At 51.6% G+C, this 26,871-nt stretch overlaps 1 protein-coding gene across 2 annotated transcripts in view; it reads right to left on the reverse strand.

Annotated features, from left to right (window-relative positions):
- Positions 1–1,821: 1,821 nt before the first annotated feature.
- The window catches only part of SNPH (syntaphilin), a 42,622-nt gene continuing 17,572 nt past the window's right edge, over positions 1,822–26,871 (reverse strand). Inside the window, exons 3-6 of one of the 2 annotated variants that reach the window (XM_069548232.1) lie at positions 11,128–11,224; positions 10,349–10,456; positions 8,021–8,170; positions 1,822–4,941 (exon numbers count right to left, since the gene is read on the reverse strand). In XM_069548232.1, the coding sequence (XP_069404333.1) occupies positions 3,750–4,941; positions 8,021–8,170; positions 10,349–10,456; positions 11,128–11,177 (1,500 nt within the window). In that variant the 5' untranslated portion in view covers positions 11,178–11,224 and the 3' untranslated portion in view covers positions 1,822–3,749. Of the gene's footprint in view, positions 4,942–8,020; positions 8,171–10,348; positions 10,457–11,127; positions 11,377–26,871 lie in introns of those variants that run through there. The other variant, XM_069548231.1, reaches the window with a different exon arrangement.

The following is a 26,871-nucleotide window of genomic DNA, read 5'->3' on the forward strand; positions in this document are numbered from 1 at the left end:
TTGATATTCCAGAATCCTCAGTCCCATTACGCACCAGTGTTGGTTGTCTTTTAAGCAGTGGTGAGACCGAGGCCTTTTCTATGCATTGCCTCTGACAGCATGGCTTGGCTTGGCCTGGCCAGAGTCACATGCTGCCTGTTGGTGTGAGGCTGGGATGACTGGGTGGTGGTGGGGGACAGTGTGGGCTCTGGAAGGGGGCACCAGCCTTAGAACGCCCCCTGCTCAGTGACTCCAGCTGGCTTCTGCATCTGTAGGTGTGAAAATCACCTCAGGGGTGCTGGAGAGGATGGAATGGGTGCACTCTCAGGGCCCAATGGGGCTGACACCGAGGGGGTGCCAAGTGACCCCCAAGTGACGCATGGTAGAGCTGAGCCAGCTTGCAGCTCTCAGGTTCCCTCTACCTCAGGAAAGATATCTGCCCACTCAGCTCTTTCCAGGGTGTGAGTTTTGACTCCCATGTGGGCGGGGACAGCGTGAGCCCCCTTCATCCCCCTCACTGCCCCAAAAGACACAATATAAAGAAAACAGGCAATGGATCTGGTTGTGTTTTCATGCTTTAATCCAGAGCTGTTCTGCTGTAGGTACAACTCTGTCAGATCAAAAGGACAAAGGAGACAAAGTGAAGACCCCTCCCCACCTCCCACCCCCTTCCTGTATCCCCTGAATTCTCTGTCAAGGGCATGGCTGAATATAACAGTGCACTATGACTTGTTTATACTGACCCCTAGGTCACAGAGGGGTCATGAGTTCACTGGGCAGAGGCCCCTCCGTAGGCCTCCACCCCAGAACTTTGTCACTTGCCCCCTGCGCCGCCCCCACAAGGTGCTGCCAGGTACCCTGGTGCTACTGGTGACTGGGAACGGTGTTCATTGTAGAGCTAAGTTATCCCCTTGGGAGATATGTGGAATAAACTTCACTTGAGGCCAGCTCTCTGAGCAGAGTACTGCCCCTGACTCTGATTCCTGCTTGAGCTTGCACCAGGGGAGTAGCAGGGCCAACCCCAGCCTGGACCCCACAACTGAGGGGAAGCCAATTCTGGCAGCAGCGCTCCAAGGGACCAGCAGTTCCAAAAGGTGATTCCTGAGAACAGTGTTGCTCAGGATCTAATCAGCTCCAGCCAGAGGCTGGGGAGAGGAGGAGGCCCCAGAGATTTCTGCTCTAGAAGCGGAGGGCAGGAGAGAAGGTCACAGCCCAACAGGAGGAGGTATTAAGCAGGGAGGAAAAGGGGAGCCTTGGAAGATGAGCACTCAGCGGGAGGCTCCGGGGCCCTGGCCTTGCCTCCAGCCCCACATTCTGGGCCCTGCAGTCTGGGCTTGGAGCCTGAGCCGGCGGGCCACTGCCTCTTACCGCTGGAGCTGCCCAGGCAGCTCTGCCCCTTTTGCATAGATGCGGGATCCCAAACACACACACGCACACAGGCACAAGCTGGAGCCTGGCCGACACGGTCCCAGCACCTGTCCCGGGCTTGGGCCGAAGAGTCGCCTCCTCCATTGACAAGAGACAAAGCCTGTCGAAGGTCCCACCAGCCCCACAAAAGAGAGGACCCAGAGTGGGCTGGGGGGCCTCTGACCAGGCAGGCAGGTCTCAGGCCAGAGCAAGAGTAGAGGGTGGCACCAGTTCCTCTCACCTTGTCCACATACCTGAGTCCACACTCTTCCCGAGGGGCTTGTTCAGAATTAGGGACAGAGTGGACCACGGCCCTGCCCTGAACACGTCCACCAAAACACAAGACACAGTAGGAAGGCCACAGACAGCAAGACGCAGACAGGAGCAGAGGGGCTACGCAGCTCGACTAGATTCCAGGGATGAAAAATATATAGATTTTATGTTGTCAAATATAGTCATACCTTTATTTTCTTGGCAAAGCTTTTGACTATTTCTAAGGAGACACTGCGCAGCTCCGTGAGTACACGGCACAAGGCGGGGTCCATGGCCAGTCTTAGCTTGGGTTTGGATGGGGGCTGTCCACTGCCCCTCCATGTCATGAGCCCAGGGTCCCGTGGGGCAGCCCAACCCTGCCCCCAGAGTTCAGGTTTGGTTCGGCTGGGATCAGGGGGAGCTCCACAAAGGATGGCAGGTCTGAGGCCTGGAGTGAGGACAGGGGGGCTTCAGAGATGCAAAGCACGTGGCTGAGGGGCTCTCCCCCAGCTGGTGGCTAGGCTGGCTGCCCATCCCCAGGGCATGCAGGCATCCCCCGCACCAGCGGAGGTACAGAGAGGAAGGGCAGAGTCCAGGTGACAGCTGCTGAAACAGCGGGGGTGGGCAAGCCACTTGGGCAGAACCAGAGTGGCCCCCTAGGCCAGAGGGCTGAGTAAGATACAGGGTCCCACCAATGCTCCCCACCCCTGCTCCAATGTAGGGCGTAACTCTGAGGAGTGGGTGGGGTGAGTAGATAGGTATACGCCCTGAAGGGGAAGAGGAATGGGTTTACTCTGTAAAATAAGAATGCTAATAAAGTGTCAGCAGTTTTGCTGGGGGACCCAGACGTGGTCCCAGGGAAGGAGGGGGGCCCAGTGAACCTTTCCAGGTTGACTGGCCTTGGGCTGGAAGCCCTACTCCACTCCCACCTAGGAAACATCCCAGAGCACCCTGCTTTGGCCTGGACAGACATTACGGCTTCAGCACCTCATTTTGCCATTTATCCTGCTGAATATTCCTCCAGAGGCAGATGGGTGTAAGATTTAGGAAACTTCATCCTAGAAAGCAAGCAGCCACCTCACGGGAGATCCTGGGATGCATGAGAACCAAGCCCCAAAATGAACATAGTGCAAAGCAGAAGTTGGTCCTAAGGTCCCTGGAGAAACTTGGGCAAGCTCCAGGGGCTGGAGTGAAACCAGCTGGGGTTGCTGAGTCCAGCCCTGCCTCCCAGGCTGCAGGGCCTCATCTCAGAGGGTGGAGAAGCCCCCTTGAGCTGCCAGCCCCATCTCCTTCTCTGGTGCTGGCAGAGTCTCCAGATGGGAGCTGGGGCTCAGGCCAGTCTGGCTCTCACAGAAGAATGACCTGACACCCTCAGAAACTCCAAGAGGAAAAAGTGAGATGGGAAAGGTCTGAGATGAACAGACAGACAGGGGACCCATACTGTCTTCTGCCACCTGTTGCCCATCACTATCTTTCCTCCAGCCCGTGGCCTGATTGTGCTCCCAGATCCCAAGTGGGGAGAAAGAAGTCTGAAGAGGCTGGAGCTCAGCGCATGCCAAGTGGTTCCAGACCTTCTCTGAGCCCCAGTCCCCTGCCTGTACTTTGGGTCACAGCTGCCTCCATCTGAGGAGATAATACTGGCCCAGAAGCCTGGGCTGAGGGCAAGGGGTGGCTTGGGAGACAAGGCCTGGGGTACACAGGGAAACAGACAGGACCTGGGGGCGGGGGATGGGGAGGCTGGGCTGACAAGTCAAGGCTGGCCTCCCCGGATCATCACACGGGAGACTTCCTGAGCAGCGGCTGCCCTGTGTGGGGGCCTGGGGGGCGGGGGGCTGGGGTGGGGGCCTCGCCACTGTCTCTCTCTGCAGTGTGTCTGATCAGCGGGCCTCCTGGCTCTTGGTCTCTCTTCCCTTCTCTCCTGTCGCAGTTTTTGGACACCTTCCCCCAACCTTCACTCCCAGCCTCTGATACGGTAATCATCCTGAAAAAGCCACCTCCAAACCCCAAACTAAAGAAATAAGATGATGCCCCAGGGGAAGGTGTGAGAGGGAGGGTGGCACCCCTACAATCGGTAGTTGGGCCGTGGGAGCCTCTGCCCGGGCCGGCCCTCCTCAGAGCTGGGAGCTGCCTCCAGCTGTCGTGCCAGCGGCGCTCGGGCCCTGATGGCTCAGCGAGCGGCAGCTGATCCTGCGGATGGAGTGCAAGGCCACGGTGCAGCAGCCCCGCAGCAGGGAGCTGATGTTGTAAATGGGCTGGCCCTGGCGCCGCTGGGAGCGGCAGAGCCAGGCCACCGTGGGCACGGCGGGCACCACCACAGCCAGCAGATCCACGATATAGTGGCGGCTCCAGTAGCTCTTGGGCTCCTTCTCGGCCGTGGCTGCCTCCTCCTCCTCTTCCACGGGGCATGCCACGCTCACTGACGGGCTGGGGTTTGGGTGGGCACCAGGGCGGTGTGGGGTGGGCCCCCAGGTGATGGGCTCTGGGGCCTCCGGCTCGTCCCCCACCGTCACCACCACTGCAGAGTTGGGGTCTCTGGGCCCCGGGGGGTGGGGATCTGGCTCCGGGCGCCTGTCCCCTGACTCGGGGACCATCCCACAGACCTGGGCCTGGGTCACTTTCTCCAGGATGGTGTCCAGGTCAGGCTGGGATGGCACGAAGTCCGTCTGGATGGCACGCTCCTGCATGCAGCTGGCCTGCACGCCAGCCTCCGTGCCACACAGCAGCTTCTCATAGGTGTTGCTGGCGGGGAAGCGGGGCCCCAGGCTGAAGGAACTGTGTAGAGACGAGGGTTCCTCGGGGCCGCAGTCCACCCCTGACGACAGCAGGCTGCTGGCCTCCAATGCCTCCGTCCGGCTCAGGGTGTCATCGTTGGCCGTGAAGCCGCTGTCGACCCCATCCTCGGCCGAGGTGCCAGGGTGGTCCCCAGGCGGGCGGTCACCGCAGACAGCGGGGTCGCTCAGCTTGGTGTAGGTGGAGCTGCGGGTGAGAGAGCGGGCCGGGGAGCCACCAGCCGACTCGGCCGCACCGTCCTCCTTGGCCAAGCCGTTCTGGGCCACTTCCATGCTGTGCAGCAGCGTCTCCAGCTTCTTGTTCTGGATGTTGATGTCCACGAAGTACTTCTGCAGCCCCTTGTCCTTGTCGATCAGGTTGTTCTTGACGGTGTCGATGACCTGCTTGAGCTGCTTGATCTCCTTGCGGGCCTCCTTCAGGGCCAGCTGGGCCTCCACACGGTGGCACTCCTCCTCAATCCAGTCTTCCTGCATGCGCGACAGCTGCGTCTTCAGGTCATCGATCTCTGTGTCCCTGCGAGCGGATGAGACACCCGCGCTCATCACCTGGCTGGGCGCTCCACTAAGGACAGGCAAGGAGGGGGGAGTCCCCAAGGACAAAAAGCGCTAAAAACAAAGGACCGAGTCGATGCCTTCTTCCTCATCCTCTTTATTCCACCAGGGAAGCAGTGGGAGTGGGAGAGGGGTAAGGGGTCAGGACAGAGGAGCCTCCTCCTTGGGGGACAAGAAGCCACCGTCGCATTCCCACCCCCTAGAGCCGAAATGCCGACGACTGTCCACTTTGACATCCACTACCCAAAGAAGAGAGTCGATGATGAAGATCTCAGTTTAAAAATGCAATTGCTACAAAAACTTAGTACATCCATTTAAAACTCTTTAACATAAAACAACAAAAATGAAACCTAAAATCTCTGCTCTGCCCAGAGCGATGTGGCCTCCTACAAAAGCCGGTGGTGGAAATTTTCAGTGGAGGGTTATTTGACCAGAGACTGTGGGGAGAGGGCGACAAACCACTCCGTTTTTATGAGAGAAATTACTGCCGTGAACGTAGCTGATAATGTTACATCTTCCCTCTAGGGGAGGGTGAGAAGTGGTGGATGAGTCCGAGGAGCGTGATAAGAACAGAGGGCTGTCTTATCTGTGCCAGATGTGCCCTTCTTGTAAGTACTGTTGAGAGGAGAGGCCCAGAAGATTGCTGAAAAGGGCACAGAGCTACTCCCAAGAGGAGCGGCAAGAGCAGGCAACAGACTGTCAGAAGAGTCTCGGCCAGAAACTCTCAGGCTTTTAAAATCCCTGAGGCTTAGATGAATCTGGGGGGCAGTGCAGGGGAGGGAGGTGAAGTAGGAAATGATGCCATCTAGTCCAGAGGAAAAGCAGGGGTGAAACTCATCAGGATGAGCTAAAAGCAGTAAGAAAGGAGGAAAATCTTTCATGGAACTGAACTCAACCTGCATGCAGCCACTCATCCCAAACCCTCCATTCACATAAATAAAATCCAAATGGCATGTCCGTCACTTTGGGGTTTATAAGGCCAGCAGAGTGACCAACCCAGATCCAGCATCATGTTCTTTTCAAAGGCAGATTAGAAATTCAGGGTATGGGCCCAGGAATCTCACTCCAAAAACACTGAAAGGCCTGGGCCTGGGGGACTGCAGGGGCCACAAGATCAGCAATGGCATCAGCTGGAAGGGGACAGAAGGGAAGGAAGGGCTGCCCAGCAGCGCACAGCTTGGCAATGGAGGTGGGGTGACAGCGGGGACCTGCAGGGGCTCAGAGCCCCCACAGGTGCGGAGAAGACTGTCCACTCCTCCTGCCTCGGGGTGGAGGGCTCACCCTAGGGTAATCCTGCTCACTGACGCTGAGCCCTGGGAGGAAGGGTGAGTTTGGAAGAAGGGACTGGGCGTGATCAGCTGGGCTGGGCCCACTCCTCCTTGGAGCTGGCAGGACCCCAGAGCTGTGGCTTCCCAGCCCTGTCTCGGTCTCAGGTGGGCTGTGGGATGTTATATTTGAACTGGGTCTTAAAGGATAAATTTGCCGAGGAAGTGAGATGGGGGGAAAGGGCATCTTGGAAGTGGGGATACAGGGTATGAAAGCACAGCGTGTAAATCCATCTTTGAGGAGCAGGCAGGCTACTGCGGGAATGAGAGCATCCCTGTTCGCAGCATGTGTGGAGGGCGACAATACAGTAAGCAGAGAATGGCCAAGTTGCTGCATGAGTCGTGGGTGGAGAGGCTGGGGAGCTGAGGTGCAGGCACATCCAAAGCAGGGCATCCTGCCCAAAGCACACAGGGCAGGTGGCCTGCTCTGAGCAGCAGGGCAGTCCTGGAAAGGCAGCAGGGAAATGAGCTGTCTGCTCCCTGAGGACATCAGAGCAAAGGGCCAAGCAGACCCAGGGCATCACTGAGAAGAAAATGGGAAATAGAAATCCTGGCTCTTGCAGACAAGGAGGCCCACAGAATGCCGCCTGTGACCTCCTCAAGTTCCAAACCACAACAAATACAGACTGAATGGGCTACTTGGCAGAGCTCTGGTCAAGAAAGATGTGGTCTGTCTTACTTATTTTATATATATATATATGTGTGTGTGTGTGTGTGTGTGTGTGTGTGTGTATAATAGACACATTCACAGAGGGAGAAAGATTAGCAGCTGCCAAGGATGGGGTTCTTGGGGGAGAAATGGGGGCATGATTGCTACTGGGAACAGGGTTTCTTTCCGGAATGATGAAAACATTCTAGAATTAGATACTCTTGATGGTTGCACCATTCTGTTAACGTACTAAAAAACCACTGAATTGTTTACTTTAGATAAGTGAATTGTATAGTATGTGAATTATATCTCAATAAAATTGTCATATTAAAAAAAGAAAAGATGAAGGAAGGAGTCGTCATGGTGCCCTGATCCCCCAGTGCCCTGCACAGCACCTTGTCCAGCTCACAGTTAGCTGTGTATCTGAATCCATACAGTTTGGAGAAGATGGGTAGGTGATGCAAAGGTCAGAGGGCAGCCCTGAGGTTTCCATCATAAAGATGAAGCTGCCAGCCTGGAAAGGTGAAGGCTGGGAGGGTCAGGACTGGCCCTCAGGTCTGGAGAATGAGCTCAGACAGGCTCACAGGGTCTCTAGGAGACCCCTGGGCTGGGTGGGCGCTCAGAGAAAGGTTCCTCGCAATGGATGAGGAAGAAGGCACCTGGGCCTGAACAGTGGGTCAGGAGCCCCTGGTGACCCCCTGGGAGGAGGCCAAGGAGAGTTAACAGGTTGTTTCTCCTCCCACCCTGCTCTCCCCCGTGCCCCCCTCCGCGATGGGCAGGTCAGCTGAGAAGAATGCCCTGGGCTCCTACTCCCCAGGTAGAAAGAAGCCAGGGCACGAGAAGTTGCCAAAAGGGGCTGCCAGGCTCCGACCGAGAGAGCACTGCCTTGGAGTGAGAGGGGAGACGAGGCGGCCAGGGAAACTGCTTTCAGTCTGGCTCTAAGCAGCCACCTGAACCTTCAAGGAGTAGCTGAGGGAGGGAAGGGACGGGTGGGGTTTTGCGGGAGAGAGGAGCCCCCAGCCACTCCTTCCTCCCAGAGATGCCGCGGGCCCTGGCCTCCCACTCACCGGTCCTGGAGCCGGTCCTGCGTGTCCTTCAGCCGGGCCTTCAGGTGCCGGATGCACACCTCCTTCTGCTGCAGGGGCGTCAAGTACTGCTCCGGGGTTGGGGGCTTGATTCCATGGTTGTCACTGCACAGCGTGTACTTCATGGAGCGCCTGCCAGGGGGCGCTCGTCAGCGGGGAGCGAGGAAGGGGCCTGGCCATGCGCTGTGCCAGGAGCGAGGGAGCCCCGCCTACCCATCCCTGTGCCCCGCCCACTCACCCTGGAGCCCCGCCCACACATCCTGGTGCCCAGCTCCCGCCGGGTGCCCGGCCCCCCATTCCTGCCTCCAGCGCCTTGCAGGCCAGGCCTTCTCCTGTGCCCCTGTGGGCACGAGAACACGCGGCCCTTCTGGAAGGTGGGTTTATTAAGGTTCTTCTGAGGGAAGAGCATAGCCTCGAGGTGGGGAGGTCAGGGCTTCTCTAGCTCGGGGTGGGGAGATACGTCACAAAGCATGTGGCAAGCTTGGTACCACCCAGGGCAATGCCATCTCTGTCAACCCCATCCCAGCGCTGCAGCCCATGGTTCAGTCTCCCATCCCACAAAACAAAGCTGAGGCAGGGAGAAGCCTCCCTCTCCATGTAATTATCCCGGGCCCTGCCTGGTGGGCAAGGACTTATCTGTTGTATATGTGAGTGACTCGGTGTGGAAATCTAATCACTGTACCGCAAGAACCATATGAGCTGGCTCTGTGTCGTCATCATCACCATCACCTAAACGTTCATTCTGTGTAAGGCAGGTACCGAAGTGGTAGCCTGTCTCCCTGGCACAAGGTGGGTGATAGTTAATATAAAATTAATAGTGTGTAAGTTTTCTTACTGTTCTACAACTGTGCTTTCAGAGGATCCCATTACCCTACAAGTAAGTATGCCTTTCTCTTGTAATTGGAGAAACTGCATATCAGCCTGTCATCACTGTAAGTGGTTTTTAGAAAAATGTAACAACGTTTCTCATACCATATTATGAATATGACTGTAATACTGTATGCCATAAAATTTTTATAACAATTCATTCATTAGATAGACTAGGCTACCGTGAAGCAATCTTATTGCTGCTTCTTTGTTATCAATATGTATTATTATCAATACATGCATCATTATACCTTAAATATGAATTTCTTTTTCACATGATCTTAAATACAGTGCTGTAAACATATTTTCTTGTGCTTATAATTTTCTTAAATTTTGTTTTCTCTAGTTTACTGTATTGTAAGCATATTGTTGATAGTGCATATAACACACCAAATATGTGCCAATCAACTGATTATGTTATAAAGGCTTCTGCTCAACAGTAGGCAGTGATGTTTTGGGGCAGCCAAATGTTATATGTAGATTTTCAACTGCACAAGGGGTCAGTGCCCCAACCCCCTTGTTGGACCAGGGTCAACTATTCTAGGACACCAGCTCATGAACACATTCACACAAATGCAGGTGGATCCTTCCCATCTGCACATGCCCACTCACGTTCTAGAGGCACATGGGAGCCCAGATGTGCATCGACTGTAACATCGACTGTTCATAGCTGTACCCTGAGGTGGAGGCAGGCTGGACATGCACCACTCCCAGCAGCCACACTCCCCTGCATGGGGTGGTGCAGACGTGCATGTGTGGTGAGCACACCCAGGTCCCACCAGTGCCAAGGAGGAGGAATTCCCACCCAGAGGAGGCGGGAGGGCCAAGGTTTTCATCCAAGGGTGGGGAGCACCCCAATCCCACCAGCAGACCACGGCCTAGCCTCCTCAACTCACAGATTTCTGCCTTCTCCCCAACAGAACTCCCATTTTGCGTAGGTGGCCCTGCACTCAGAACCACTAACTCTCCCTGAAGCCAGTCAGTCACACCTGGCACCCACCAGCACAGTATAGACAGAATTTACTGGGGAAAGTGTCCTGTCTCAGAAAACATGAGCCTGGCATAGAGGGGAGGGAGGGTTGACCTTTTGCCTTCTTCTTCCCTGGCCGTGGACCTGATGCCTGAAGGTGTCAGAGCCAGCTGTACACCAAGGATGGTGGAGGTGGGGTCCTCGACACTTTAGGGGGTCGCCCACCTCTGGCCCCTTGTTCTGAAAGCATCGTCCCTAGTTTGTCTCAGCCACTGTCTTTGGTTACGTGCAGCGGAGTATGATCATATCCGTCTTACAGATGGGAAACTGAAGCTCAGAGAGAAAGGACCTGCTCAAGGTCACATGCCAGGGACTGTGTTGGAGTTGGGTATGGTTAGAACACCCACACCCCCCAGGCCCCAAGGCATTCAGGTTCCCCGCTGGCTGGGAGGCAGGAGGGAGGGGCTGGTTACCTGGGCGTGGGGCTGCTGTCACTGCCCTTGCAGGAGCCTGAGTTGCTGCTGCTACTGAGAGAAGAGGTGCCGTAGGCATCCCGCACACTCACGGGTGGAGAGGTGCGCCTGGAGGCAGGGAGAAGAGGCAGGTGCTCGTTCTGGCTGGTGGGCAGCTGCGGACACTGGGCGAACACTGCCAGGCCGCTGCGGCCCAGAGGGCCCCCACTTTGGGGTCACCGCCGGGGAGAGAAGCAGAGGGGAGGGTGGGGGGACAGAACAGACAGTGCAAATGAAGATGGAAAACCAGGATGCAGGTCCTCCTGGCTCCCCAGGACAGAGGCGGAGGCTGCGCAGGGCTGTGGGCCACGGGTGGGGCCCAGCTACCCCTAGCGAGGGTCCTCAACGTCCAGGGTCCCCCAAGCCCAGAGGGAAAGGGTCCTGCGTGAATTGAGATGGAGGTGGAGACCAACGGGCAGGCAGGCGTAGGGGCAGGAGGAGGGGCATATGTGGAGTCTGGGTGAGCCCAGGTGGAAGGCTACATGCTGTCTTTGTGAGGATGGAACAACAATATTAATGATGGGAAGGATCCAGTGGTTTAAGTCTTCAGAGAACCTTTCTATCCATGGTGTCATCTGAGCCCTTAAATAGTTCCTGAGGCAAGGGTCAGCAAGCCCATTTTAAAGATGGGAAAAATGGGGGCAATGACTTGCTCCAAGACAAGTAGGTGGTAGACTGGAGGCAGAGACCCCCTCCCCCAACTTTCAGAGACCAAGGATCTGGGCAAGGGGGAGACTCACCTGCGGGATCCACCAGAGGCCCGTCTACTGCCTGGCAGGGACATGGCCATGAGGCTGCGGGTCCGGGTGAGGGGCGGGATGGGCGGTGTCCCCGGGGCTGAGGAGAGAGGGCGGGTTGGGGGGGCCGTGGGGAGGGCCGGGCCCGGCCACGTCATCCTCTCGCTGGGGCCGCTGCCCGGCATGGCTTCTCTCACCCTTCAGCAGGACACCCGGGACCAGGTGAGGGGCTGGCAGCCCAGGCTCTGCCCACGACTGCCTCCACCAGTGAATTTAGCAGGCTCCCACCACCCAACTTAAAATCACGATCGTCAGAGCCTCAGGATGGCCAGAAATCATCAGTCCAGCCCCGTGTCCTCAGATGAGTGGATGGTGCCCCAGAAGAGCGAAGGCCTCCCGCCAGGTCACACTGACACTGGGGCAGGGCCTCCTGGTTGGCTCAACCCAGCACTGAGTCTGGCTGTGAGCCAGGGTCCCTGGACCCCTGACTCTCAGACCCCCACCCCTGTGCTGGTCAATCCACCCTCCTCCTTGGAGGGGACTGCAGGCTGGAGGACTCCTGGAGCATCACCAGGAAGCCCAGATTAGGCTGGGCTAGTCTTGACGTCCTTCCCAGGGTGCCTGTTGGTGCGAGGCTTGGGGCTTCCCGTCTACAGGGGAGACAAGACAGACCAACACACCAGCATACATGTAGAAAGACATATGGATACACATGAACGTGAAAAGGTACCGCATCCCTGCCATTCCAAGGCGTGCCGCACAGGACTCAGTGAACATGCTCAGGGGGCCTGTCCACAATGCAGAACATGCAGCCCTTGCCCGCCCCACCTCCACTGCCCACATGCTACACACAGGTATGCCTGTGCCCATCCATGCAAATGCGCATGCTCATTTTGGGATGCACGAGGAACTCAGGGCACAGGCTCAAAGCAAATGAGGAAGGAGACAGATGGGAGAAGAAGATACCCACCCCCCGCCCCGCCCGACACCTGTTCAGAGCATCACTGTAGGCTGGACCCAGTAGGAAGGGACCATGCCTGTGGAGATCCATCCTCGGCCCTCTTGACAAGTGGGTAGGGAGATTCAGATCTGGGCTCCTGCCCGAGGATCCCTACGGCCCTTTCTTGGGTAGGGGCTTGGGTTCCGAGGGCAGCTCTACAGAGGTTTAAGGGAGGGAGAGGCCCCATGCTGGGCTGGTGTTGGCTGTTGTAGGAGGAGGCCTGCGTTGGGCTTCAGCCCAGAGCTCCTGAAGGCCGGGGCAGGGAATGGGCCTGGACTCTTTGCAGCCAACATGCTAGTTCTGTGCCAGCTCCAGAGACCCTAGTCCCCTCCTTCCACACTCAGAGCAGGGACTAAGGGCAGTCGCCTGGGTTACAGGACTCGGCCGAGGACACTGTGCACTGGACCCTCCTCCATGCTGGGAGAGAAGCAGTTGCCAAGCCCTGCTCCACGCCAAGCCCCCGTGCTAACCACGTTACGTACATTACCCCATCGACTCCTCCCAACAATCCTATGAGGAAGTGCTGTGATTAGTCCCTTTGCAGATGAGGAATCTGAGAGGGAAGGGACTGCCTGAGTCCCTGCCCCAGTGTGGCAGGGCCAACACCTGAGCCAGGCCAACAACAGATGCTGAGAGGCTGGATCATGAAGCCCAGATGCCCTGCCCAGGGCACCACCCCTTCCCACATCAGGGCCTCTGAGGATCCCAGCCGCCCCGGCCAGTGGCGAGGCTGCCTCCTGAGCAGACAAAGGTGCTGCTGAGGTGGCCTGTTTCCTGGCTGGGACACAGACATGGTCTGTTCCCTGGAGGCCTGGACACAGCCAGCATTGTCTGCCCAGAGGTGTCAGGTGCCAGGTACAGGAGCCGCCGGCACCCTACCTGTTATCTGAGCTGCTCGACCTGGCTTGGCAATGCATCCCACCCACCATGCCTCAGCCACCCAGGCAAGGCCTCCTGGAACTGCAGGGCTGGCCCTCAGAGGAGGAACCGTGGGACAGGGGCTGGGGGGACAAGGGTGCTCCTCCATACTTGCCAGGAAGGCCACCAATGTCTTAACACCTCCTAGGCACAGGAGGGCCTCAACCAGGAGCATGGGGGAGGGGCTGATTGTCCTTACTCATGGGTGGACAAGGGCTTCAGGGATCCTGTCTTTTTTTTTTTTTTTAATTGGAGGATAATGGCTTTACAATATTGCGTTGGTTTTTGCCATATAGCAAAGTGACTCAGCTATATGCACACATATATCGCCTCCCTTTTGAGCTTCCCTCCCCACCCCCCACCCCTCATTTTACCCCTCTAGATTGTCACAGAGCACGGAGCTGAGCTCCTTGTGCTATACAGCAGCTTCCCACTAGCTAGCTATCTTATGGGAATGTATGTACGTCAGTGCTATGCTCCAGTTCATCTCCCCCTTGATCATCTGTCATTGACTGAGCTCCTCTGTCTGCTACCGGGTGACCATGCTGAGTGCTATTATGTGCCTTGGCCCATTATTCCAAATACAAATCATTCGAGGCAGGATCTGTTATCACATTTGATAACAGAGGTCACACAGCTGCATGTCCAATAGACCCTGGCCTCTAGCCCCAGTCAGCCTGGCTTCACCAGCCATTCTCCCATCATCACTTCTGGCTTTTGGGAGGATGCTGTGCCTTCAGGAGGACCTTCAGCAGAGGCAGGACTCAGAGCTGAGGCCAGGCCTCACTCTTCCACGCTAACTCTGGTGAGCGTTGCTAAGGAGCTCACAAAGCCTGGGTGGAGCTCTAGGCTCCAGTCCTGGGAGGCAGGCACCAGGCCTGCTTTGCCTTGGAGCTACGTGTGGCCTTGTACAATGAGGGCTTTGTCTCCATTCCTACCTTGCTTGGCAACCAATCCCACACCTCCCTCTTCTCTTGCTCCCTCTTCCTTCCTCTCTGGCCTGGGGAAGGAGGAGGGAAGGGGAAGGCATTTGTACCTGGATGGAGCCGACAGTCTCCTGGGAGGCCAAAGACAGCCATTCATCCGGGACAGAGGTGGAAGTGGCATTTCCCCTGCTGGGATGAGACCTTGCAGGCTGGAGTCCCTCTGGGAGGGCAGAAGATACCCAGGCCCAAAGGGAGTCACCTCCCCAGGATCTAGCCCAGAAGTGTTGGTGAGCACCCTGTGCTCTCTCAGGTCCTCCCTCCCCTCTGAGCCCCAGAGAGGAGGTAAGTTGCCAAGGCATTTGTTGCCATGCCAACTGCTTGGCCTGGAGTCCTGCAGGCCTATCCCCAGGTGGCCACTGGAATGGAAGGTGGAAAGGAAACCCCTAAATGTGGGGAACTGGGCTGACAGTCGCCCATCACCTCCACCTCAAGGTAAGCCCAGCCCCATTTTCCCATCCTGCCCACACCTTGGCAACCCCTTTCATCAGTCCCTCACACACCCAACAATGGGAGCTTGGGAGATGGAAAGAGTCGGAAATAGTCTAAGAGATCTGGGCTCAAATCCCAGCTCTGTTATCCTCTAGCTGCCTGCCTTGGGCAAGTCAGGCCACTTCTCTGAGCCTCAGCTTCATCATCTGTAAGTATAACAGAAAGCTCCTCATATGGCTACTGTGAGGATGAGATGGGATAATTCATGCATGGGGGCTTAGCCCAGTGCCCGCCATACAATGAACACACAAAAATGGGAAATGCCAAGATTTGGGTGGTAGGTAATTGCAGTGCAATGTGAGCTTTGAAAGAGAAACATTCAAGGCATACTAGTGGCTTCAGGAAGGTCAGGGAAAGTCTTCCAAAGGAAATTTACACTGGGCCTTAAGGGGTTAACAGGGGTTCACCAGGCAGAGAAAGTGCATGGGAGGGCTGGAGAAGCCTGGGCAAAGGCAGTGAGTAGTTCAACAGAATAGCGTGGCTGCTTGGGGAAACTAGGGGACCTAGTGGAGGCAGGGAGGGGCACAGCGGGAGTGAGGCTGCAGAAGGAGGTGGGGCCAGACCACACAGTGCCACGAAAACCAGAATCTTGTCCTATGGGCAACAGGGAGCCATGGAAGGGCCTTAAAATGGGGATGGACATGATCAGATCTGCATTTTAGAAAGTCCTGCATAGGGGACCTTTGTGGACCATAGCTGGAAAGGAAGAAGAATTGAGGCAGAGAGACCGGTTAGGAGGTTATCAAAAAATTAGAAGGGCCTGGTTCAGGGCATGGGCTTCCCAGGTGGCGCTAGTGGTAAAGAACCTGCCTATCAATGCAGGAGACAAGAGATGTGGGTTCAGTTTTTGAGTTGGGAAGACCCCTGGAGGAAGGCAAGGCAACCCACTCCGGTATTCTTGCCTGGAGAATCCAATGGACAGAGGATCCTGGTGGGTTATAGTCCATAGGGTCACAAAGAGTCAGACACAATTTAGCGTGAATGCAAGCAGGGCAGCCCAGGAACAATGGAGAAAAGGGCATGGGGTCTCCTGGAAATTCATCAGAGGCCCCCAGTTAAGTAAAACTTAGGGCATAACTCATTTTTTTTTCTTTTTAGGTAAGAATTGGATTTATTTAGAGAGAAACACACTCCATAGACAGAGTGTAGGCCATCTCAGAAGGAGAGAACAGCCTAGGGCAAAACTCTTGACCATGGCATTCAAGGCCCTCTCGTCTCTACCCTGTCCAGCCAGCTCTCAGCTGCTTGCTGACCCCCGAGGAAAGCCCTGTTTGTTGCTCCCATGTCTTTGCAAAGGCTGTTTGCCCAGCCATTTGCTTTGTCCCCATGCATACACTGCACTTTGTGTTAGGGTCTGCCCTGCAGGCCTTTCCTCCTGGGACTCCACCGGTCACTTACTCTCTTGACCACTTAGCATGCCATGGCTTAGGTTGAAACTCAGGGGACACCACCCTCCGGGGAACTTCATAAAAATAAACACAATCAACACACAACTGTTAGTAACACAATGGGTTAAACGGGCACATGTGATAGACCAAGTGGTTGGATTAGATGGTCTCCAAGACAGTTTTGGATCCAACATTCTCTGATTCTAGGGCTGTGAATGAAATGATGGAGTCCTAATTGACGCTTTCTTCCCTTTCAATGACTAGAACCCCTGGGTTTCAGTTTCTCCATCTGTAAAATTAGGAAGCTGCATTCTTCAAAGCGAGACATGATGGCATTTTACTCAATCAGTGAGTCACGGGGGAGAAACCAGGCACTTGGGTTAATCTAATATGCTAGCTAAGTGAAAGCCCTTGTATGTACCATAAATTATCCTCGCCCCCCTCCAAAGAATTAGCCATCAATAAAAGAAGAAAGCTATCCAAAAATCCAAGGGAACAGAACAATCTGTGTCTGATGACTCAAGCCTCTCACAGCTGTGGAAAGCAAAGCAATGCAACCTACAGACCAGAACTTGGGCAAAATCCTCTCTCTGCCAAGACTACACCAGAAGGCAGAACATTCCACCTGTCAAGCTGCAGAGTGCCTGGTGCTCCTAGAACGCTAATGCAGAGAGAAGCAGCAGGTGGAAGACGGGCCTGGGAGTGTTCCAGCCACCCTCTCTGGATCTCCAGGTTAGTGCTCTGAGAGCTGCTTATGGCTGAGGGGTTTGGTAAACATCCCCTGGCTTCAAAATCTCATCACCCACTATGCTTTTCCACACTGTCAGCAAAAGCCAGGACCTTTCCTCCTGGACACAGAAAGGGAGGCGGTGGCAGTACATCTCCTGCTTGCTCCTTGTTTCCTACACAGGCTGCCCGCAGAGCTGGAGCCACAGATGCAGCCACTGGACTCCTTCTCACTGTGGCTACCCCAGCACAGCGCAGGGCAGACCCACAATCTGGCCACACGCTGCGAAGGCTCTCAAGGCAACCAGGATGGGAGTGAGGGCGGAGGCATCTGCTATGCTGGTAGTCTCTGGTGGTTACACTGAGATCCCAGAGCTTGGAGGGCATGGAGCCCAGTGGTCTTCAAAGCACCCAGAGAACTGGCCCCTGGGACTGCCAGGGGCTGTGGGCTCAGGCCTCTTTCCCCATTTCACCTGGAGAGGCCCCTCTTGTATCTGTTCTACCTATGGAAGGTCCAAAGTAAGACTACATTTTTGGGTTTTGCAGGTTAAACATCTATGCAATGTATATTTTGCATGATGAGATACTCCTTCATATCCACTAGGATGGCTCTAATAAAAAACACAGATAATAATAAACAGGGGGTGAGGATGCAGAGAAATTGAAACCCTTGGGTGTTGCTGGTGGGAATGTAAAACAGTATGGTATAGCTGCTGTGGAAAACAGGCTGGCAGTTCTTCAAGAAGTAAAACATTGAATTACCAAATGACCTAGTAATTCCACTGGTGGGTATTTACCCCAAAGAGTAGAAGATAGATGTTCAAACAAAAACTTACACAGGAGTGTCCATAGCAACACTGTTCACAACAGCCAGAAAGAGGAAATGACTCAAATCAATGGACAAAAAGTATGGTTGATACATATGGTGGAATATCATTTAATCAGAAGAAGGAGTGAAGTATTAATATATGCAACAACATGGATGAACCTTGACAGTGTTATGCTAAATGAAAGAAGCCAGACACCAAAAGCCACATACTGGATTTCATTTGTATGAAGTGTCCGGAACAGGCAAATCATAGAGATAGAGAGCAGATTAGTGGTTGCCAAGGGCTGGGGGGAAGGAGGAATAGGGAATGACTGCTAGTTGGCATGGAATTGATGAAAATGTTTTAGAATTAGAAAGTGGTGACAGATATACAACTTCATGACTATGCTAAATCCTCTGTATCATACATTTAAAAGTGTGGATTTTATGTTATGTAAGCTATATATCACGGAGAAGGCAATGGCACCCCACTCCAGTACTCTTGCCTGGAGAATCCCATGGACGGAGGAGCCTGGTTGGCTACAGTCCACAGGGTCGCTAAGAATTAGACACGACTGAGTGACTTCACTTTCATGCACTGGAGAAGGAAATGGCAACCCACTCCAGTGTTCTTGCCTGGAGAATCCCAGGGACAGAGGAGACTATTGGGCTGCCGTATATGGGGTCGCACAGAGTTGGACACGACTGATGAGACACAGCAGCAGCAGCTATATATCAATAAAAAATAAATATAATCTATATAATATTTATTTCAAATGAACTGGTATAAAATGACAGGCATGGTCCAAGAAGGGGAAGGGACCAGAAGCAGACCTCCTGTTCTACCTGACTTCAGGCTGCTGGGCCCAGGGCAGCCGCTGCCCTGGTGCCCCTGAAAGCCTGGAGGAGACAGGCGACTGAGGCTGACCTTTTGAAGGTTTGGAATATCCCCAACTCCATCTGATTCTCACAAATTTCCTGTGGAGGGAGGCCAGGTGGAGACTGATCCATGGACACCTGGGCAATCTGAAGCTGTAGAGCTTTTGAGATCATTCAAGGTCACACTTGGACGTCTAGGTCTCAAGCACCTGCATTTATACTGCATCATGAAGGTCTCATAGTGCAAGAGATCTGGGACATGTATTGTTATGCTGCACGAAAAAGCAAAATTCTACTTTCCTGAGAGATCCTAAAATACTGTGGTGGAGATGTGGGGTTACATCCCCAAATCCTGTGCTCCTCATGCTTCCATAAAAAGAGGACATTGCAGGTGGAGAATAGGGAAGCCTCATACACACTTGGTGACAGTGTAAAATGAGGCAGCCTCTGAGGAAAACAGTGTGGAAGTTCCTTAAAAAACTGAAAATAGAACTACCATATGATCTAGCAATTCCATTCCTGGGTATATATCCAGAAAAACCAGTAACTTGAAAAAACGTATGCACCCTAATGTTCAATAGCAGCACCATTTACAATAGCCAAGACATGAAAACAAGACAAGTGTCCATCAGCAGAAAATTAGATTAAGAAGGTATATGTGTATATATATGCACACACATAAAACGAATATTACTCGGCTGTAAAAAGAATGAATATTGCCATTTGCAACAGTGTGGATGGACCTAGAGAATATTATGCTTAGTGAATGTCAGACATAGAAGGACAAATATGTGATATCACTGATGTCTGCAATCTAAATAATAATACAAATGAATCTATATACAAAACAGAAATATACTCACAGATATAGAAAACAGACTTGGAGTTACTGAAGGGCAGAGATAAAGGGAAGTGACAGATTGGAGGATGGGGTTAACAGACACAAACTACTGTATATAAAATAAATAAGTAACAAGGATATACTGAAAAGCAGTGATCCCCAACCTTTTCGTCACCAGAGACCAGTTTCATGGAAGACAATTTTTCCATGGACCAGTGTGGGGAGATGGTTTTCAGGATGATTCAAGCTCATTACATTTACTGTGTACTTTGTTTCTATTATTATTAAATCAGCTCTGCCTCAGATTAGATCTGAGGCATTAGATCCTAGAGGCTGGGAACCCCTGCTGTCAAGCACAGGGAATTATACCCATTATCCTGTAATAACCTAGAATGGAATATAATTTGAGAAAATACTGAATCATTAAGCTGTATACCTGAAACTAACACAGTAGTATAAATCAACTATATTTTAAAGATGATAAAATAATACACTTCCTGAGACAAAAAAGTGGGACATCACAGAAACAGGAGGTTAGCAGAGCAAGAATGATTATTCAAAAAGAAATTCTTCATATGTCTTCTCCCTAACCAGCATAAGTCTTTCCACGTCCCTCCAAGAATTAGCCGTGTGGGTAAAGAAGCCCTCATTGAGAGGACCATTGTGTTCAACTCTTCAAACAGCTATTGGCTGCACCCTGCTCTCTAGACCAAGCGCTATGTGAGCCCAGCACTGAGACCCTCAGTTCCCTAAGCCATATCACAGGGTCACTGTGACCTTGGGCCCTTGACATGTCTGAATCTCAGCTGCCACACGGGTTCAGTGGGAGCCACCCTCCTGACCTTGCCTGTCTCTTTAGGATCCAACCAAGGCAACGAATGCAGCAATGGAGGAGGTGCTTAGACAAACAGAAGACAGAATATTTCTTGCCATTGCTATGAATATCACTACCTTGAAGAGATCTTCTCTCCTTTTTCAGAGGTATTATTCTTTGCTTTATGTCAAGTCCCACAGGCACAGGGGGTGACTCTTGAAATTGCTGGCACCCTCTGCCAGGCCAACTGCCCTGGGCTGGCTCTCCAGGGTAATGCCTGCCAGGTCTCCTATATGGGGAGGGGCAGCAGGGGGCAACACTGGTTTCTATCCCTCCACCATCCAGCGTGCCAAGGCTGCCCCTCTGCAGACAGCCATGGGGAGGCCTGAGGGACAGAGGGGCCCTGGTGTAAGCCCCAGCTGGGCAGATGCCTGGCAAGTGGCTCCTGGCAGATGGAGGCCCTCCAGTGACCTTGGACACAGCATATGCTTCCCTGGGCTTCCTGGCTGATAGAGCTGTCAAGCCATCTCCTGGCTCCTTTCCCCCTGCCTCCTCTGCCTGAGGTTCCAGCTCTAAAGCCTCACAGGATGGGACCTCTGACTCCATGGATTCTCTCTTTTTCTTTTCAGGTCTCTGCCTTGGTTCTCAGGATCCTTGAGTCGGTGTCCACGCCTCTCCTAAGTTTACCCCAAGTACCTCCAGGGGCTAACATCCTCACAGAATTCTAGAATCCTGAGTAGACTTTGTCACAACCCCTCGTTTTACAGAGAGACACTGAAACCCAGGAAGAGCATGCAATTTGTTTAAAGTTACCCAGCAAATAGGGGATAGAGTCTGGGCTGGGAGTTCATCTCCTGGCTCCAGTGACAAAGCTTCTGCACTGCGGCCTCCACCCCCACCCCCATTTAAATCCAGGCAGAAGTTTGAATCCAAGCAGAATCCCACACCCACATTTGAATCCAGGCAGAAGCATCCTAAAAGATGATGTTGTTAAAATGCTGCACTCAATATGCCAGCAAATTTGGAAAACTCGGCAGTGGCCATAGGACTGGAAAAGGTCAGTTTTCATTCCAAACCCAAAGAAAGGCAGTGCCAAATAATGCTCAAACTATTGCACAATTGAACTTGTCTCACACGCTAGCAAAAGTAATGCTCAAAATTCTCCAAGCCAGCCTTCAACAGTACATGAACCATGAACTTCCAGATGTTCAAGCTGGATTTAGAAAAGGCCAAGGAATCAGAGATCAAATTGCCAACATCTGCTGGATCATCAAAAAAGCAAAAAAGTTCCAGAAAAACAGCTATTTCTGCTTTATTGACTATGCCAAAGCCTTTGACTGTGTGGATCACAACAAACTGTGGAACATTCTTCAAGAGATGGGAATACCAGAGCACCTTATTTTCCTCCTGAGAAATCTGTATGCAGGTCAAGAAGCAACAGTTAGAGCTGGACATGGAACAACAGTTTGGTTCCAAATTGGGAAAGGCTGTATATTGCCTGTATATTGTCACCCTGCTTATTTAACTTATATGCAGAGTACATCATGTGAAATGCTGGGCTAGATGAAACACAAGCTGGAATCAAGATTGCCAGGAGAAATATCAATAATCTCAGATATGCAGATGACACCACCTTTATGGCAGAAAGCGAAGAACTACAGAGCTTCTTGATGAAAATGAAAGAGGAGGGTGAAAAAGTTGGCTTAAAACTCAACATTCAGAAAACTAAGATCATGGCATCTGGTCCCATCACTTCATGGCAAATAGATGGGGAAACAATGGAAACAGTGACAGACTTTATTTTCTTGGGCTCCACAATTCTGAGGATGGTGATTGCAGCCATGAAATTAAAGGACACTTGCTCCTTGGAAGAAAAGCTATGACCAGCCTAGACAGCATATTGAAAAGCAGAGATATTACTTTGCCAACAAAGGTCCGTCTAGTCAAAGTTATGGTTTTTCCAGTAGTCATATATGGATATGAGAGTATAAAGAAAGCTGAGCACCGAAGAACTGATGCTTTTGAACTGTGGTGTTTGAGAAGATTTTTGAGAGACTCTTGGACTGCAAGGAGATCAAACTAGTTAATCCTAAAGAAAATCAGTCCTGAATATTCATTGGAAGGACTGATGCTGAAGCTGAAACTCCAATACTTTGGCCACCTGATGCAAAGAAGTGACTCATTGGAAAAGACCCTGATGCTTGGAAAAATTGAAGGCAGGAGGAGAAAGGGACGACAGAGGAGATGGTTGGAGGGCATCACCAACTCAATGGACATGAGTTTGAGCAAGCTCCAGGAGTTGGTGATGGACAGGGAGGCCTGGCATGCTGCAGTCCATGGGGTTGCAAAGAGTTGGACATGACTGAGTGGCTGAACTGAGAAGTTTGATAAAATAAGAACAAAAGCTAGCTTTTTGAGTAAAGAAGTCATGGAAGGAAAGCCAAGGGTAAGACAGAAATCTCACCAACTTTAAGGCAGCTCACAAATGACACAGTAAAATATACACTGAAACTGAGGCCTGTGGAAGAAGGGGATACCCCAGCCTGACCACACATACAAACATGTCGGCAATAATGAGGTTAAGGGTCCACTCTGAGCTTTCTGTCCACCAAAGCAAAAAGAGAAATTATGCCCAGTTTTCTTGTTCTTATAGTTAGGGGAGAGTGGGAAGCAAACTAATTCTTCAGCATAAGTAAAGATCTCCCTAAAATGATTGCTAAAAGAAACATTATTGCATGGGATTTGCTGTAGGGATAGAGGACTCCCCATTGTGAACCTAGGTGAACGAAGGTCCCGAGGTAAAGGAAAGACAGTTCTCTCAGAGCTCACCCAAGTTGCCCTGTGAGTTCTACGCTCTGCTGACATGAGATTGAAAGACCCATGGAACACAAAGACCAAAGGCTAAAAGGATGTACAGATATGATCTGATCTGCCCAGGACCACAGCCCCTTTCCATGGAGATAGCCCCACCCAACCTGAGATGAGAGAGCTTCTGTCTTTCCGTGTAGCCAAACCAGGGAACAACAGAAGCTCACACTGTGTCTTGCGTTTTTTCTCCCACCCTCTCTCCTGGCATTTCATGACAACCTGTCCAACGGCCATATTTTCTAAAACATAAAACCAACGACTTGCCAGAGGCCAGGATGTGAGGTGCAGGGCCAGGGGACAGGAGACTGAAGGTGGGCCAGCTGATTCCAATCGCACCAACCACTCTGGGCATGTTGCTTCTGTTGGAAGCCAAGTCTCATCTATCTTCCGGAGGCTCCTGGGGGCTTGGAGACACAGGCCCGGTTCACCCAACCATTTCTTGGCCCGGGGGCCATGCCAATCCTACATCAGCATCCTTCCCCTCTCCTCCCAGGCCCTCTTTCTTTCTCCAGCTGCCAGCTTCCCTGCCATCCTCGGCAGCTGACTCCTACCCAGCTGATTTCCAATGGCACGTCCATTCTCAAGCTGAATTCTCTTACCTTCACTAAGATACAAGGCTTTTGACAGCGCCCAACATAGTTCACACTTTCTGAAAGAGGGTGGGTAATTATAAACCCCTGTTCCTGAAAAACTTCCTACTCTGGAGAAGCTGTGTGTGTGTGTGTGTGTGTGTGTGTGTTAGTTGCTCAGTAGTGTCCGACTCTTGCGATCCCAGGGACTGTAGCTCGCCAGGCTCTTCCTTCCTTGGAATTCTCCAGGCAAGAATACTGGAGTAGGTTGCCATTTACTTCTCCAGGGGATCTTCCCGACCCAGGGATGGAAGGCACATCTCTTACGTCTACTGTATTGTCAGGCGGACTCTTTACCATCTGAGCCACCTAGAATTCTTTTTTCCAAATTGATGAACCCTTGGGATTCTTCAATGAGTATTGGCTTCCAGGCAGCCAATATCTTTTGACTCAAATTGGAACACAGTTCTAGGTCTCTGGCATTGCAGGCAGATTCTCTACTGTCTGAGCCACCAGGGAAGCCCCAGAGAAGCTGCTCTACCCCTTAATTTAGCTAAAGCGAGCATTTATAAATGTTTTTAAGGGGAGATTCTGCAAACATCTACATCTATATTAAAATCCCTTTATCTCAGAATGAGCTTTTCCCCTTTGCTAAGAGACTAATTAAACAGAAAGACATGACTTTGGGCTCAGATAATAAGTCTGGATCTGAATTCCAAACTGAACCATCCACTATCTTCATGACAGTGAGAATCCCACTTTATTTCTCTAAACCTCAGTCTCCTTATCTGTAAAATGGAGCTAATTACAGTTGTGCACGAGTACAGTCACGATTAGCAATTATATGTGTGTAATTAGCTATTATATATGTGAAATGCCTAGCGAAGAAAGCACTTCATATGCAATATTTATTTATTCTCTAAACAGTCTTATTCTTGGGCTTCCCTGGTGGTCCAGTGGTTAAAAATCTGCTTTGCAATGCAGGGGACACATGTTCAACCCCTGATCCAGGAAGATCCCACAGGCCGGGGAGCAACTAAGCCTGTGTGCTGCAACTACTGAGCTGGTGCTCTGGACCCCACGAGTTGCAACTACTGAGCCCATGAGCGACACTAAAGCCTGTGCCCTGAACAAGAGAAACCACTGCAGTGGGAAGTCCATGCACCATGACAAAGAGTAGCCCCCACTCTTGGCAACTAGAGAAAGCCCAGGGGCAGCAACAAAGATCCGCCCAAGATCCGCCACAGCCAAAAAATACAATGAATAAATCTTAAGAAGTCTTGTTTTTAATGTTATTCATGTGTGTTACATTTTTATCCCGCCTTAAAAACTTCCTCTGAAATATCATCACGGTTTGCATTTCAGGGGGCCCTCTGTTTCTCCCCTTGCTTTCTTTCCTCCGTAGTCCTCAGCCATGGCTCATATATTTACATATTTCATTTATTGTCTCTAGAACACAAGCTCCAGGAAGGTAAGACTATTTGCCCACTTTGTTCTTAATATAGTTCCCAGCACCTAAATTAGCGCCTGGCACCCTGCATGCCCTCAAATATTTTCTGAATGAATTAGTGGTTCTTCATTCATTTGGATTGATGGCACTACCCAGGTAAAAGCAGGCTTCTGAGCAAGTCAAAATGGGGCAAAAAAAAGTTGAGCCGTACTTAGTCTGTTTCTTTAGTCCTTTTCACACATGGTGTCCTATTTAGGTGGGCTTGTCTCTCCTGCTAGATTTTTAAGCCTGGGTGTTTTTAAAAAATTTTATTTATTTTTTAATTGAAGAACAATTGCTTTGTAAGCCAGGGTTTTATCTATCTTCATATCTGTAGTATCTAGCAGCGCCTTGAGTGCGAAACTCTTAAAACCTGTACCTTACAGGAAGGCATGAAAGCAGCACAGTGGGAAAGCTGCCGTTTAACCAGTCTCTTGGCGGCACTGTCCTGCATGCGCCACATTTATCCTGTCCATTCTTCCTTATACTACAGGGTATTCTCTCTTGTACCACCGAGGAAGCTCAGGCTCCAGAAATCAGCGAACTTGCATGAGGGCAGATGGCAAGTAGGTGGTAATGCTGACAGTAGAACTCAAACCGTTCCAGCTGCCCCTCCAAATTATTGGGCTGGCCAAAAAGTTCATTCAGGTCTTTCCAGAACATCTGCTGTAAAAACCCAAACGACCTTTTCGGCCAACCTAATACATCTCCCCACTCAGAAAATCCAATTCGCTGTGTCAACAATCCCAAGTCCTAATAGCATCCCTCAGAGAAAAGTGAAAGATACATTACAGTGGATCCTCATTGTTTGGGGAGTCCATAGTTGTGAATTCACTTACTTGCTAAGCATTTATTTACAAGCCCTGTCAGTTGCCTGATGCCTGCATTCCCAGCTCAGGTGGAACAAGGCAACCTTCTTATTTCTTTTCTTTCTTTCTTTCAAAATAAAATCTGATAAAAAATTAGTGTTTCAAACTGGAGTCACCAGAAGTACCCAGTTATAAAATATACATACTTCACTTGGCTTGCTTCATTTCTTAAAAACAAATGTCTTTTTGTGGCTATTTAGAGCCATGTTTTAACAGTTTTGTGCTTTTTTTTTGCAGGGTGACTTTGCTATTTAAAATGGCCTGAAAGTACAGAGCTGAAGTGCTGTCCACTGTTCCTAAGCTCAGGAAGGCTGTCAGGGGCCTTACAGAGAAGATAAGTGTCAGATAAGCTTCACTGAGGTGTGAGTTACAGGGTTGCTGGCACAAATTCAATGTGAATATATCAACAATGTATATTAAAGGCACTGTTTTAAAACAGAAACACAAATAAATAAAACAAGGTTTTATTGATCAGTTGATGAAAACGTAACAAGAGACCTCTAGGAACCTAACTCTGTTTTCCTTCAGGAGCAGTGGTTTCGCACTAATTCAGGGTTCCCAGCTGGTTTATAGTGATAGAACATGACTATTGCAAATAAGAATTGACTGTTCTAAGCATAGGTGCCAAGGACACAGATTTGCACAAAACAGGTCGAGTTGTATTCATGTGCACACTAGTACACACATATAACTATGCTCATTTATGTGTGTGCAGTCCATGTACTCAACACTGCCATCAGCACCAGCACAAGCCAAGCGTTCCGAGGGGCTGAGGAATAAAGGCAGGAGCTCAGAGGGTAGAGCCAGATGCCCATGGATTCAAATCCCAGCTCAGAGGGGAGCTGTGTGCCTGCAGGCCAGTCACAATCAGGGCCAGTTTCCTTATGTGCACATGAGGTTAATCACTCACATGGTGAAGTGGGCCTGTGCACGTTAAGGTGCCAAGCACAAGGCCGAGCATACCACAAGCCACAGAGAGGAGAGGGTTTGGAGCAAGCAACAGGACAGGGCCTTTTAAGGCCCTTGTTATCTTTCCCCAGTAGTCATGTACAGATGTGACGGCTGGTCCATAAAGAAGGCTGAGCGCTGAAGAATTGACGCTT

The sequence above is a fragment of the Ovis canadensis genome, chromosome 13 (genome assembly GCF_042477335.2).
Source record: "Ovis canadensis isolate MfBH-ARS-UI-01 breed Bighorn chromosome 13, ARS-UI_OviCan_v2, whole genome shotgun sequence".
NCBI lineage: Eukaryota > Metazoa > Chordata > Mammalia > Artiodactyla > Bovidae > Ovis > Ovis canadensis.